The 16,054-nt window shown below is 34.8% G+C and overlaps 1 protein-coding gene and 1 long non-coding RNA gene across 5 annotated transcripts in view; one reads left to right on the plus strand and one right to left on the minus strand.

Moving 5' to 3' along the window:
• Nucleotides 1–16,054, plus strand: part of LOC141458632 (neurotrimin-like) — a 747,333-nt gene that overhangs the window by 661,366 nt on the left and 69,913 nt on the right. For all 4 annotated transcript variants that reach the window (XM_074136888.1, XM_074136886.1, XM_074136887.1 and 1 more), the window contains 2 exons: nucleotides 8,952–9,080; nucleotides 9,156–9,293. In XM_074136888.1, coding sequence (XP_073992989.1) covers nucleotides 8,952–9,080; nucleotides 9,156–9,293 — 267 coding nt within the window. The remainder of the gene's footprint in view (nucleotides 1–8,951; nucleotides 9,081–9,155; nucleotides 9,294–16,054) is intronic.
• Nucleotides 1,757–14,705, minus strand: LOC141458634 (uncharacterized). The gene is made up of 3 exons (XR_012461085.1): nucleotides 14,566–14,705; nucleotides 2,181–2,317; nucleotides 1,757–1,895 (listed from the first exon to the last, which is right to left on the minus strand). It is a non-coding gene; the product is annotated as an uncharacterized lncRNA (long non-coding RNA).

Below are 16,054 nucleotides of genomic sequence, written 5' to 3' on the forward strand. Positions count from 1 at the left end.
CAATCGCGGCACCCATCTTGCGGATAGCTTTGTCATGTCCAAATGTTGATGCAAAATATTATGTACCCGTTCATTCGAGATGCCCACAGCACTAGCAATCTCACGCACCTTCACTCTTCTGTCATCCATCACCATATCATGGATTTTATCAATGATTTCTGGAGTAGTAACCTCAACAGGGCGTCCAGAACGTTCAGCGTCACTTGTGCCCATATGGCCACTCCGAAAATTTTGAAACCACTTATAAACTGTTCTAATCGAAGGTGCAGAGTCACCATAATGTTTATCAAGCTTCTCTTTAGTCTGCTGAGGCGTTTTGCCTTTCATAAAGTAGTGTTTAATCAACACACGAAATTCTTTTTCGTCCATTTTTTGAAAATCACTCGACTTCCTCGATTCAAACGAATGCCAAACACAAAGAAATAGACCGATCTGGCTGAAACTTGGTGTGTGTTCTTCCAAGAGATGCTACTAACTAAACATAACCTCGATACGCGCCAGTAGTGCTATCTCTCTGACTTTGCACGGACTTTTCAAACGACCCTCGTACAATAAGTAAATAGGAGGTGAATGAGATGAACTGGTGCGGGAAGAGCACGAGGAGAGAAGCTACCCAGCGGTAGCACTCTTTATAGGAGAGGAGGGAATGTGAAAAGGAGAATACGAGGAGGAGAGAGGAGAGATAAGAGAATAATGGCGTTAAGGCCTTCAGACTACAAGGAAGTCGCGGGGCCACTGGCGATTCAGTCGTCGAGGAGTATTGTTAGGAATGTCAGAGGAGGCGAGAGACTGTACAAGAGGATTAGAGCAAGTGGAGAGAGCAGTATGGAATGTTTGATATTTAGTCTTGGCTAGTTGGTCTATGAAGAGAATGTTGAGGTCGTTGTGAAGAGTGAGTTTAGTCACCGTAGAAAGGAGCGTCAGCTATCTGTCGGCAGGAGTTTTGATTGAAATGTTCTCTACAGTCCGTATGTTTTGTAGGTTTGGCTGAACCCCACAGCTCTAGTCCGTAAGTCCACATAGGTTTGAGGATAGTACTGTATAGTAATCGTTTGAGTTCAGTGGGCAATTTGGAGCGTCGTCCAAGTAATCTGTAAAGCAGTTTCACACGTTTCGTCATTGCTTGTCTTTTAAGTCTAGTGAACCACAAAAATAAATCTTTATTTTTTTATTAATTTATTGATTGGTACATTGGCAATACATCATTCGGGTAATGTTCAGCCTTTTTCAGCAGAATTTCAGCAGAACTCTTATTATCAGAAGCGATAGGAAGATGAAAACAGAATAATAAGTTGCGAGTTTTCGGAAAATTTTAGCTTCCGGAGTTACTCTTTTATTTTTTTTAGTGTAACTTAAAAATTGTATTTACTTTGAATGATCGGTTTTTGAAATATTTTCTATATAAGAAGCTTTTGGTTAGAAGTTCTATCTATCATAGTGGAAGTCAGAAGTTCCTTTGATTACCTACGAAAACTTAGAAAAGTTCAAATATGAACCCGTATGGGACTCGCATAGTTTCAATTCCTTTTTATAGCATTTATATTAAGTTTGGCTATGATTTAAGCCACGTTTAGAGAAAAAGTTCGATTTTTTGGTAATAAAAGCGATGAACTGAGAATGTCAATAATCCTTGTCACGTTATGGCGGCTGGATGATAAGGCGATAGAAGGGGCCAGTAATAAAGGAAGCTATAACAGTATTAGCTGAGATGAAGAGTAGAAGCACACACGTGTGGTGGGGCTTTTTTTACGGCCATACTAAACTTTGGTCACATCACTACCCACCGGGGGTATTTCGGTTCTCGCAGCGTGTATATACTCGCCGCCAATCTTTTCTAACACCTTCCACAGTCGATCCACGTGTATTTAGCGCCTCACAACTCAACGTCTCAACGACTGGAAAAAAAAAGAAAAAGAAGTTTATCCTTAGGAGAGACAAACTGGAGTAACCTAATGTGCTATTCACAGATATATCAACCTATCCAGCCTAAAAGAAGAGAGAAAAATTATATGTCATATTTCATTTCTTCTTTTACTGCGAAAATATGGTAATTTCCATATTACTTCCTTTTTACCTTAAGACTGATTTCATACTACATTATTTTTAAGATAGATATATGTATTTAGACTGGGTGCTAAGTTAACATCTTAAATTCCACCAGCTTGGTTCGTATTACTCACTTTGTTTTCTTTCATTTGTTAGAGAGCTTAATGGCCTTGCTTCTCGGTCAAACCCAGGAATCTTCCAGTAGAAGAATGAGTGTCCAATTTACATAGAAACTGAACAGGTGTCGCTCAGTTTAGGAATTCGTTTGAGGCTAAAATACAATAAACAAATAAACAAGAAGAAAATATAACCTTATGAAGTTATTAACGACATACGGACAGTGTTCTCTCGTTACTGACAACATTGTCCATCACCGGATGGTTGTGATCTTGTTTGCACATTAACCATTATTTTGTTATGAGAGCTGAAAAAAACCAACATATTGGTATCCACAGTTACTGTTGGCTTCTAATGCCTTAATTTACTAATATACAGGGTGTTCCATTTAAAACGCACCAATCGCTAATACTCTTTAGGAAAGCGGAATTCCAAAAAAACTCACGAAGTAAACTACATGTTTTTTTTAGTCTCCTTTTCAAATTTTCCATCCCCGATGCTGTATCTTCCGTAGCAAGATATTCTTACCGTAATCATACTTCAAGAAATCTTGCATACGGGGGTACATTAAAATGATGTGATAGTTACTTTTATTTGATGATAAAACAAATTTATCCTGATTCACCCACAACCATTACATTACACTGCATGTTTTAAAATCTTCAATTATTATTATTTTTGTTCTTTGCGTCACCAATAACATTTTTTGCAGTCAGAGGACCTCCCAAAACGTGTATTTCTGGTGGAAAATTAATATGGAAAACCGTTCACGAGTTTCATGTAACTTTGATCTTAAATATCTCAACAAATATTAAGGATATCGAAACGGGTTTAACGTCATTTTTCACAGTTTCTTATGTAGTTTTCATAATCATTGTCAAAACCAGTGGTCCTTATGTAACGTTACCCCAAACGGTTTTTTGGCCGTAACTCCGCCAAAAATGAAGATACAGCATCAGGGATGGAAAATTTGGAAAGGAGACTAAAAAAAAAACATACAGTTTACTTCGTGGGTTTCAGGAGTGTAGTGATGTATCCATGTTTCATCCACAGTGACGAAACGACGCTTAAAGTCCTGCGGATTCTTCTGGAACAGCTGCAAACCGTCCTTGCAACACTTCACACGATTTCGTTTTTGGTCAAGCGTGAGCAATCGCGGCACCCATCTTGCGGATAGCTTTGCCATGTCCAAATGTTGATGCAAAATATTATGTAGCCGTTCATTCGAGATGCCTACAGCACTAGCAATCTCACGCACCTTCACTCTTCTGTCATCCATCACCATATCATGGATTTTATCAATGATTTCTGGAGTAGTAACCTCAACAGGGCGTCCAGAACGTTCAGCGTCACTTGTGCCCATATGGCCACTCCGAAAATTTTGAAACCACTTATAAACTGTTCTAATCGAATGTGCAGAGTCACCATAATGTTTATCAAGCTTCTCTTTAGTCTCCTGAGGCGTTTTGCCTTTCATAAAGTAGTGTTTAATCAACACACGAAATACTTTTTCGTCCATTTTTTTGAAAATCACTCGACTTCCTCGATTCAAACGAATGCCAAACACAAAGAAATAGACCGATCTGGCTAAAACTTGGTGTGTGTTCTTCCAAGAGATGCTACTAACTAAACATAACCTCGATACGCGCCAGTGGTGCTATCTCTCTGGCTTTGCACGGACTTTTCAAATGACCCTCGTATTTATTATGCCGAGCTTTCTACCTAGGGACTAGGTCATCTTCAGGGCTAAGATGATCTAGTCCCTAGGTCGAAAGCTCGGCTTAATAAATATATCATGACAGGAGTTTTGACCTTGTGTTTGGTGCAGGCAACACGTTCATAATTTGCTCTTCAAATAAACTAAATTTTTAGTGGTTTAAAGTGCTTTGAAAGAAGTGATTTTTTGCACAGAGATTATTTAAATGTAACTTTATTAAAATTGACTATTCTTACAAAAATTAATTTAATACATTCTGTGAATTTGGTGAAAACAGTTTTAATTTAAAAGATAACAGTGCTGGGAGATATGGCCGAAACACAAAGTAGTGCAGGTGGGAGTAGTCTTAGCAAGGTAAGTGGGGACAGCTTGTTGAACTTATTATTATCTCGCATTGATGCAATGTGTGCTGACATAAAATCAGTGAGAGAAGAAAATAAAGCAATTATTAACAAAGTTGATTTATCAGAAAAAATTTTGAAAGAAACACTTTCATCTTTGCAAAAAGAAACTATTAATAATAAAAAAGATATCACAAACCTGAAAAAAGACAATATCCTGCTAAAACAAGAAAATTTCCACATGAAATCGAAACTTAATAACATCGAACAACTAACACGTTATAACGCAATAAGAATAACTAACGTGCCTGTGGTTGAAGGTGAAAATTTAGGAGAAATAATTGATGCCATTTGCAAACACATTAACTTCAACTATAATAATAACAATATTGAGTATTTCAGATTGAAATTAAATAATACAGAGTACCCTGCTCCGATTATGTTAAAATTTTTAAAGCAAAGTGACAAAGAAGAATTCATGAAGTCATTGAAAAGCATTAACTTTAATGTAACCACGGATATAATAACAGATCTGACTCAGAAAAACCCAATTTACTTCTCTGAAAATATGTCACCTTTTTACTCCGCACTTTTTAGGAAAGCAAAAATCCTAAAGAATAACAACTTAATAAAATTCGTTTGGTTCAAAAATAATAAATTATTTATAAAAGTCTCAGAAAATTTAAAACCTACGGTTATTCAGTGTGAAGAGGATTTGCATTTGCTCAATGAAAGGGAAATGTTCAACATTAGGAGATCTAGTAAATCTGTAGACGAGGTGGAAATTTCTGACTTAGACACTGACGTCTCGGAATCTTCAAGAGCGTCTTATAAGAAAAGGAAACTAAAATCAGCTGGCTCTGCCACTCTCCATAACTTTTTTCGTCAAACAAGCTCTCTCTCTCAAGGAAAGTAACAACTCTACTACAGTACAACAACAACAACAACTACATCAGTCAAAGGTTCCTGTCCAACATAGCACATTTGAAATTCGTTGTAATTTAACAAATTCTGTAAGTCTCTCAAATCTAAACATTATTTTTCAAAACTTAAATGGGCTTAACTCTCTAAATAATTTAGATATTTCATCACAGAATTCTTTAACAAAATATGACATTCTTTGTTTCTCTGAAACTTGGAACATCGGTGATAGACCTAAAATCCCGAATTTTTTAAATAATTTTGAATTATATTCAGTTGAAGCGGTAAAAGATAAATCGCAGGGTCGCCCTAGTGGCGGTTTGTTAATTTTGTTAAATAAAAATTTGAATTTCATTGTGAACATTTTATATAAAGATGATTTTTTAATTATTCTGAAATTAGCTGAAGGCTTTAATATTATTATATTGGGGTTAATTTACTGGAGACCCGGTAAAATTTATGATTTATACTTAGATACTTTAACGGAAATTATAGAAGATTTGTCTGGGGAATATGGAGAGTACCCTGTTATATTGGGTGGCGATTTTAACTCACGTATAGGCCATTCAAATCAATTATCGAGTGAAGTAACTGAAAATTCGTGTTTACTTTCTTACCGTGACTCATTAGATTCAATTTTTAATAAGAGGGGAAAGAAATTGGTAGAAATGATGGAAGAGAGTGGTATGATAGTGTTTAATGGTCGCTCACCAAATGATTTCCCGGCACAGTTCACTTTCATTTCCCAACAAGGACGCAGTACGATAGACTTGGTTTGGGGCAATATTAGTAGCTTAGATATATGCGTAGATTTATCGGTAAATAACAATATTTTCCCCTTCCTTAACCACCTATCTTGTTCATTAAAACTAAGTTTACCTGGACTCCGCCCTCAACAACAACCCACTGAGACGAACTTCATTGTAAACACTTCTATCACAAAATATAAATGGTCCAATATTTTAAAGAATGGTTATCATTTAAGCATGAATGAAAACAGAAATTTATACTATAATAGTAATAATCCAGAAGATCTTTATCAAAATCTTAATTACGCTATAAGTAACTCCGCTAAGTACTTAAATATGGTGAATTTGACTCGGTGTACACATGTAAGTAATTTTAAACAAAGTAGAAATGATTGGTTCGACGCGGAATGCTCAAATGCTAAAAGAATTGTCAATAAAAAATATAAGGAATGGAAGAAAAATGGAAGCGAAAATGTATTCTTGGAATTCATCGATTTACGTAAAAAATATTGTAATCTATTAAAAATTAAAAAGAAAGAAAAAATAAATCAGAAGATTGAAAATATATCCAACGTGAAAAATTCCAAAGAATTTTGGTTAGCGGTGCGGGAATCAACATTTAAAATAAAACATGAAAAGCCTCATGTGAATGTGGACACCTGGACTAAATATTTTAATGATTTTTACTCTACCCCAAAAAATAATTTAATTATATACCCCCCTTCTTTTAATTATACTAATTATGACTTAGAACGAAATATAGACCTTTCTGAACTTCACTTAATTATATCCAAATGTAAAACCAATAAAAGCCCGGGTAGAGATCTTATTCCTTACGAATTTTACTGTAACCTACCTCCTTCTTGGATGCATTATATTATAAATATGTTTAACATTATCTTGAGGAAAGAAGAGGTTCCCGATTCATGGTCTTGTGTAGACATGAAGATGCTGCATAAAAAAGGCGACCCCTCCAATCCATCTAATTATAGAGGCATAGCCCTCTTGAACAGTCTGCCCAAGATATTCACTTCGATTCTTACGGAAAGGCTGATAAATTGGGCTGAAGATTCCTGTTTAATACCAGAAATACAATCTGGTTTTAGAGCTGGAAGGGGCTGCCGGGATAATTTATTTATTCTTTCAACCTTAATTGACGTTAAATTAAATAAAGGTAACCCTTTCTTTGGAATTTTCATAGATTTTTCGAAAGCCTTTGACACGGTTTCACACAATCTTTTATGGTCCAAGCTGCTTAAACTTGGTGTCGGCCTAAAAATAGTTAACATTATAAAATCATTTTACCAATCCGCAAAAATGCGCGTTTTATCACGAATGAATTATACCTCAAACATAAACATAACCACTGGCGTCCTACAAGGTGACCCACTTTCCCCCCTTCTTTTTAACTTGTTCACATCAGATTTATTACAGTTCTTCTATTCGAAAAATGCAACCCTAGTACGTTTAGACGGTGATAATAAACTCCTTATGCTGGCATATGCGGACGATATAGTCATTTTTGCGAACTCCATAATAGATATTAATGAAAAACTGAATATACTGGAGGAATACTGTAAGCTTAATGAACTCACTGTTAACACTGCTAAAACTAAAATTTTATATTTTTCAAAATCTACACGTCCAAAAAAATTTAAAAAGATACTCTATGCTGGTCAACATCCAATCGAAATAGTTCAATCATTTCATTATCTTGGCATTCCATTCTCCTCTACTGGAAAATTCTATCAAGCCTCCAAGCACTTTGTGTCAATGGGGAAACTGGCCACTAACAAAATTAAAAATATTTTAATAAACGCAATAGCCACCCAACATAACTCAAGGTTAAAATTATTAAATTCAATAATAAAACCTACTATGCTGTACACGTGCGAAATCTGGGCATATCGATATTTAGACGAATTAGAAAGAGTTCAGCTTCAATGTATAAAAAGTCTGTATAATCTACCCAAAACAACACCTAATTCATTTGTCCGTATGGAATACAGAATCACACCAATCAGAGTAACCGTACTGAAAGCTATAATTTCTTTTATAATCAACTTACTAGAAATGGATAACTCCCGTCTACTCCGCGTTTGTTACAACACTTTATATTTGAATAATGCTACATCTACTAAAAAATTTGGATTAATAAACTATCTGGAAAAATCTTTAGAATCAATCAATAGTTTGGACACCTTTATAACACAAGACTCGCTGATCATTAGAAAAGAAAAAAACAATATAATAAATAAATTTATTAATAAACTCCATAGCGAAGATGTCGAAAATATTCTAAATAGTAAATACAATAATTTATTTAGGCTCGTTTCAAATTTTGGAGTGGGAGAGTTGTATTTAGAAATGAATTGCAAAATAAAGAAAATAAGAGTGATTTCCCAGCTTCGCCTTTCAAATATAAACAATGCCAGGCTACATATTAATAATTCTTTTTATACGTTTGATTCTGATAACGTTTGCTTGTTATGTGATTTGAAATCGCCAGATAATTTGTTTCACTTCCTGTTCCACTGTCAAGCCCTAAATCCAATCAGATCTTTCTTTTTAAAACAATATTGCTCTCCAGGTATTTCAGATAAAGATAATTTCGAACAACTTTTTACAATTGACTCAATTCAACAGATAAACAATATCTATAATTTCTGTAATCAGTCTGTTAAAATAAGAAGTTTTGTACTTTCAGAATTTTAGAAGTTACTTGTTCTGTTTTCTTGATTTTTTCTTGTAAAAGTTTTCTATATTCATTAATTGGTTCTTTTTTTATAATTGTATAGATATACTGTAAACAAGTCAAACTCCCTGCCAAGGGAATGAAATGTATTCCTTATGCAGACACAAATAAATAAATAAAATAAATAAATAAAATATATCATGACTGAAACTGGCAACTATTATTTCTTCATCCTATTGAAACTATGAATCAATCACCAAAAACAATGAACAGTAATGAGCATTATACTTTCTCTCATTTATTATTACTTTTCTATCATACAAAGGCTAGACCTTAAACACAAATCTCCGTCTTATTTGTTTCAGTAAACAGCGTAGAAGGACCAGTATTAAATATAACAAAAGTGAACAGACTACACATGGGAGCCTATTTGTGTATAGCCTCAAACGGTGTACCGCCAACCGTTAGCAAAAGAATCATGCTTATTGTACATTGTAAGTTATTTATTTTATTATTTGTATATTTTTAAATTTTTCTTTGAATTAAAATAATAATAATAATAATTTCAGTTCCTCCAATGGTGTGGATACAAAACCAATTGGTTGGCGCAATGGAAGGCCAGCAGATGACATTGGAATGTCATTCAGAAGCTTATCCAAAATCAATAAACTATTGGACTGGTGACAAGGGAGAAATCATTGCGCATGGTAAATTTATTTTTAGTATTTTTAGTTTTATTAAGTTTTATTTCAGTTAAAAATTATTGCTTATTTTCTGTAAAATTGTTTGTTGTATCCAATCTTGTTTTGATCACAAGCCACTATTTGTATAGATTTCAATGGTATACGCATTGCGAAAGTTGACCAATTCGATGTAATTTTTCCACATGATTTTTAAGAAAATTCTTAAGCAAAGATCTGCTATACCCTTCGTTCTCTAATAAGCAGAAATAAATTCCCAATTGCAATTCTAATCTTCTTCTAAAATCTGGTAAAAGGGTGAACCCTTAAAAATGTACAAAACAGGGCTAAGATTTGCACGAGTTATTGGTAATAATAGTTAAAGAGGGAGGCGCCACGGTAGCCGAGCGGTTAGAGGCGAGACTTGTGAAAGTAATAAGTATTGTGGTAATGGGTTCGATTCCCGGTCATTAGGCCTTGGATTTTATTTAATGGTTAACAAAAAGAATTTACACTTAAGTATGTTTGCTAATCGCCTCCGTCCAAGACACCTAATTGGTAGTTCGACGTTAAGCCCCGCCTGAAAAAGTAGACGATTACTTTACTACTTTACTTACTTACAAATGTGCGGTTATCAACTACTTAAAATTTAATATTATGTAATTGCTGAAATTATTCCTTTAAACCTTAAAGTTTAGAGCCTAATAATATTCAACCACAAATAGATTACTCCTTTGAGTTGGCTAGTAATACTTCGCTTATGCAACTCTAAAGGTCTATTTTGTGGTGCAAAACTTTTTAGCTAAACTGAAATGGCTGTAATCAGGATTAAATAAGTAGTGACGCGCTATGTGTTTAGTGCTATTCCGCTGTCATATCATCCGATTTAACTATGGGACATTGGGCTGTTCTTTGGTGAAGAATGTGATGGTCAGTGGTTAACCTAAAGCATAATACTGCTACCGCAATTCAAATTTTGTTAAGAAGTAGAACATTTTTCAAAAAAAAAATCATTTCATTGAACTATACAAATATTAACGTTTTCTCCATTACACAAGTTAAAAAATATTTTTGATGGTCTTATTATTGTTTATGTTAAAAACTTTTAAGTGTAACCTAGCAGTCATATAACCTGCCATTGCCTGGTAAATGTCCTGAACGTTTTGTATAAGCAGTGTTTAATTATTTCATCGAGGAAAACTTACCTGGCTGGCTTGCGGTGATAATTTACAGCGTAATTAGTGATCTTGATTGGCGTAGGGCAGCTAGATCCACCTGTTCTTAACCAAATAACCACAATGTTACATTCACTTCAATCACCAATCACCAGACTTAGCGATATCAGCAGCATCGTTGAAAACATTGCCTTAACTTTGTAACACCTTTAATTTTCTATTTCTATCTCTTGAGGTTCGGCTCATTCTCACCTTGTCAACACTTTTAACCAGTTAAGCGTGGAATTTTGTTTTAAAAAAAACCCCACAGTGTGCGGAATTAAAATCAGACAATGACGTGTATACACGTCGAGCGCAGGGCAAAACAACTAAAAGTTTACAACGTCCGTAATAGTTACTGCAAGCACTTTTTCTGCACTCTCTGGGGCTTTCTGCGCACCTTCACGTATGCATTGCTCTAGTTATCTTGAGACGCTTTTACAAGGAAGAAAACAGCTTTTTGAATTCTGTGCAAAATGAAATCATGCTCGTACTGAGGTCTGAACCTCTATCTAAGGTAAAAAACGGCATTGCACAAGGGTTGAGAGCTTCTATTTGGTGTGTAATTCCCAATCTCTAATGCGGAGACCAAACATGTACCAACCACTTATCATTTGGCTGGCTCCCTCCACCTCCCTCCGTATAAAATACTTGGCAGTTCTATTGGTAAGATAAAGGAAACATCCCACCAAATAATATTCTTATTGTATTTTATTAAAATTTCGAGTTTTTTATAGTTACAGAGGTCAAATGGTCTTCTGTCGCTCATCCCGAACAGGTGCTCGCCATTTTAGTCTACCTATCTTAAGGTTTCCATTTTAATACTTTGCGAAAATTCTCTTAGTTACTTCGGTCGATTTCTGGGCCTGCCATTTTATTTATTTTTATTCTCTCTTAAATTTTACTTAGATCTCCTACCAACTTATTGCAAGTTCATGCGAGCCATATAAAGGTACTAGTCTCACTATGCCTTGTTTGTACTTGAATCTCCTTTCTTGGTAGATATTTCTATTTCTAAAAGTTTGAAATAGAGCAAGCTTAATATCTGTTTTCAGTCAAAGCAATTTTATCTTATATAGTATATATATATAAAATGTTTCATTACACTTTCCTTGCAAGTAGAGACCTTGAAGTTGGCGGCTAACATGGTCTGCAACTATCAAATAACTCTAATATTTCATTGGAGTACTTAGTTAATTCTAGAGAGATCCAATAACAAACTATCCATTGAAGTGATGAAATTCTGTACGGTTTTCTTTCCCTTGAACAGAGATTTATTATTAACTTTAGCCACAATAACGTTTACAAGCAGCGGCAGGTTTAAGATCATTAGAGCTCTAAGTACTCTATTACATTAAAATAATGGGTTGGCAAATAAGTTCGTTCGGTTTTTGAGAGTGGAATAAATAGCAATTTTTTTGATACACAGAATACATTTTAATCAATTATGTACCTATATATTGACCATTCTTATTGATAACTTCTTGCCATCTTCCCACCAACTTCATTATACCACTTTCGTAGAACGTCTTTGGCTTATTGTCGAAAAACCTGTCAAAATGTTTTTTGACAGTCTTCTCATTATCGAAAGTTTTTCCGTTCATGGAGTTCTGCAACTATCAGAATAAATGATAATCAGAAGGTGGCCAGGTTCGGTGAATACGGAGGATGAGCAGTTTATTCCGAGTGGTCAATGACGTATGCAACCTGGCCTTGTCGTGGTGGGAGACGACACCTTTGCGATTTGCCAATTCTGGACATTTTGTGCGGATTGCTTGGTACAATTTGGTTAACTGCAAGCAGTATGAGGTTGAATAAATTGTTTTGCCTGACGGTAACAGCTCGTAATAGATGATACCTTTATAATCCCACCATACGGAGAGCATGATCTTCTTCGGATGCAATTCCACCTTCTAGCTTGTTTGCGGCGGCTCACTGCAGGGCTTCCATGATCTTTTACGCCCTACATTATCGTAGACGATCCATTTTTCATCTCCCGTTATCATCCGCTTTAAAAATGGGTCGTTTTCTTGACGTTCCCGCAGCGAATCGCAAATGGATATGCGAGTGGCTAAGTTGGCCTCGATTAATTCCTGCGGTACCCAAACATTTAGCCGAGAAACGTATCCCAGCCGGCGCAAATGAATTTTTGGAGCTCGTATAGGATATATTAAGTGCTATTGCTATCTCACTCACCGATTCGCATGGATCTTTATCGAATACGCTCTTGTCATCATCTGAATTAATCTCGGTCGGGCGACCGGTGAGGGGCGCATCATTAATGCCAAAATCTCCAGAACGGAATTTGGCTAACCACTTTTGGCACACGCGTTTCTGTTAAGGCATCGTCACCATAAACACAACATATCTTTTTATGAGCCTCTGCAGCTCGTTTGCTCTTTTTTAAAATAATAGAGCAAAATATGACGAAAATGCACTTTATTTTCTTCCATCTTTACAGCTACGCAGCAACCACAATAGTGATGTTTGTTAAACCGAAATTCATAGAAAGGTTAAGCTTACCATAATCTTTCAAATGAACAATTGAGTTCCGCGCTTGCGCCGAAAATAAAAGAAAGGAAAACGGAATGAATCTATACCAAAATAAAAACCGAACGAACTTATTTGCCAACCCATTATACGAGTATAATGTCGTATATGTACATAGAATATTAAAATGTAACCTCTCTAACATCACCAAGTAAAAGATTTCCTTTTATAATGTGAAAATGGAACTGTAAAAACATTAAAAGACTATATACTATATTAAAGACATTGTTTACAATTGTAAAGGCATCCTCAGTATTTGCTTCTACAATTATTTAATAAATTTTGTAAGGGGCGCTAGCCAACCCGCACGGTGAGGAAACAGGAACAGGTCACTCCAGTCAAACTTCAATATGATTACAGATTTTGGCCATAGTATTTATTTACAATAATTTAAAATAATTTATTTACAATAACAAAAAAAAGGACAAACAAATTATCACAAATACCCCAAAGTAAATCGTATCCTACGCTCCACCCCTTACATAAACCAACCCCGTGAACATACTATACAATTCTCTATCTAACCTCGCGTCTAATACATTCTAATACGTATCCCCACACATCAATAAGTTAAATAATTCCTTCGTTCACCTACAAGTAACCCAATATACTATACAATTATCTATCAAACCTCGCTTCTAATACATTCTAATACGTATCCCCACACATCAATAAGTTAAATAATTCATTCGTTCACCTACAAGTAACCCAATATACTATACAATTATCTATCAAACCTCGCTTCTAATACATTCTAATACGTATCCCCACACATCAATAAGTTAAATAATTCATTCGTTCACCTACAAGTAACCCAATATACTATACAATTATCTATCAAACCTCGCTTCTAATACATTCTAATACGTATCCCCACACATCAATAAGTTAAATAATTCCTTCGTTCACCTACAAGTAACCCAATATACTATACAATTATCTATCAAACCTCGCTTCTAATACATTCTAATACGTATCCCCACACATCAATAAGTTAAATAATTCATTCGTTCACCTACAAGTAACCCAATATACTATACAATTATCTATCAAAACCTCGCTTCTAATACATTCTAATACGTATCCCCACACATCAATAAGTTAAATAATTCATTCGTTCACCTACAAGTAATCCAATATACTATACAATTATCTATCAAACCTCGCTTCTAATACATTCTAATACGTATCCCCACACATCAATAAGTTAAATAATTCCTTCGTTCACCTACAAGTAACCCAATATACTATACAATTATCTATCAAACCTCGCTTCTAATACATTCTAATACGTATCCCCACACATCAATAAGTTAAATAATTCATTCGTTCACCTACAAGTAACCCAATATACTATACAATTATCTATCAAAACCTCGCTTCTAATACATTCTAATACGTATCCCACACATCAATAAGTTAAGTAATTCATTCATTCACCTACAAGTAACCTATTCAGTCTTTGCAACCACTGAGTCGACCATACTGGGGCTAACTAAATACCGCTATTAAATTACTACTGGGCTACAACTCACCAGCCACAAGCCAGCCGACGGACCTCTTCCACAGCATGGGTGTTCCTTCCGCCGGAACCACTGAGCTCCCCTGCAAGACCACTGGCTCCTCCGCCAGGCGGCTGGCTCCTCCGCTGGACAACTGGCTCCTCCGCTGGACAACTGGCCCCTCCAATAAAAGTGAGAGCCTGGCCAGCTAGTAGCCCAGTTTTTATATATGATACGGTGTCGACTCAGCGGTTCCTACACCTTTCGTAATTTAATTAGTGATTTTCCTCCTTGTCCTAATTCTTATAACCCCGATTACAAAACAATTCAGAGAGTAAACTACCTAAATTAAATAAAATTTATTTTCTTGTTTAAAAACTAAGTATCCCAATGACTTTCTACAAAATGTTATGAAAAGCTGGACCCTTACAATTTCATCATTGAATCATTAGTTGACTCTTATTTATTACTATTGGCAACAGTTTTTTACACAGTATCTTTTATGTTTAATTTTATTGAAATATATGTATAGAATATTAAAATCTAAGCTCTCTCTAACATCAACAAGTAAAAGATTTTCTCTTTTAAAGTAAAAGTGGAAAAGAAGAAGTAGAAACATAAAAACTTTTAAGTTAGGATTTAAATATGCACACAAGACTTTTCATTAAGGATTCTGAATCACTTTTTCCTCTTTAATTTCTAATGGTTTTTTACTCTTTCTCTTTCTGTTTTATTTTATTATATAAATATATATCTCCTGCAAAAGAGAGTTATGAAATATTTAAACATTAAGATTTCCCAGAGAGAGAAAAAAGGAACTAATTAGTTTAGTAAGTTGGTACTCTAGAGATTCTTTCTAAAAAAGAGAAACTGATATGAAAGAGAATATGAACAAGTTCAAAAAGATAATAAAAGTGCACAAAATTGTTCAAAAACAAAAAAAAAATCAAGAAAGAAACAAATAGTAAAAAGCAGTAAACAGAACAGACGTAAAAATAAATAAATTTGTACTAGACTGTAGACCAGTTTTCGCACTCATAGTAAAAGGGCTATCACTGGAGAGATACTAACATAAAGTGCCATAAAGAAAAGTGAAAACTGAGATAAAGAAAAGGTAGACGGAAAAACTAAGTGCAGTTTTGTTGAATTCTTATTTTTGGAAGAATTTATTTTTAGAAATGTTTCCAAGTTATGATGTTTGTATTTTGTTCAGCGGGTTTTTATTTTTAGCTTTAAGAAGATCTTCTTCTTTTTTGGAAAGGTAATGGAAACAAGTAGATAAGTTGATAAATTATAAAAGAATGCATTATGAAAGAGTAAATATTTGTTATTTGTGATTATTTTGGGTTAATTTACTTTCTCTCCAGTTGAAACGATCTTGATGAAGCAGAGTAACGGCTGTGAAGAGTATGGCTACGTATTGTACGAGGGTCGTTTGAAAAGTCCGTGCAAAGTCAGAGAGATAGCACCACTGGCGCGTATCGAGGTTATGTTTAGTTAGTAGCATCTCTTGGAAGAACAC

The sequence above is a fragment of the Rhodnius prolixus genome, unplaced genomic scaffold (assembly GCF_049639745.1).
Source record: "Rhodnius prolixus isolate KJV_2025 unplaced genomic scaffold, Rpr scaffold_5, whole genome shotgun sequence".
Classification (NCBI taxonomy): domain Eukaryota; kingdom Metazoa; phylum Arthropoda; class Insecta; order Hemiptera; family Reduviidae; genus Rhodnius; species Rhodnius prolixus.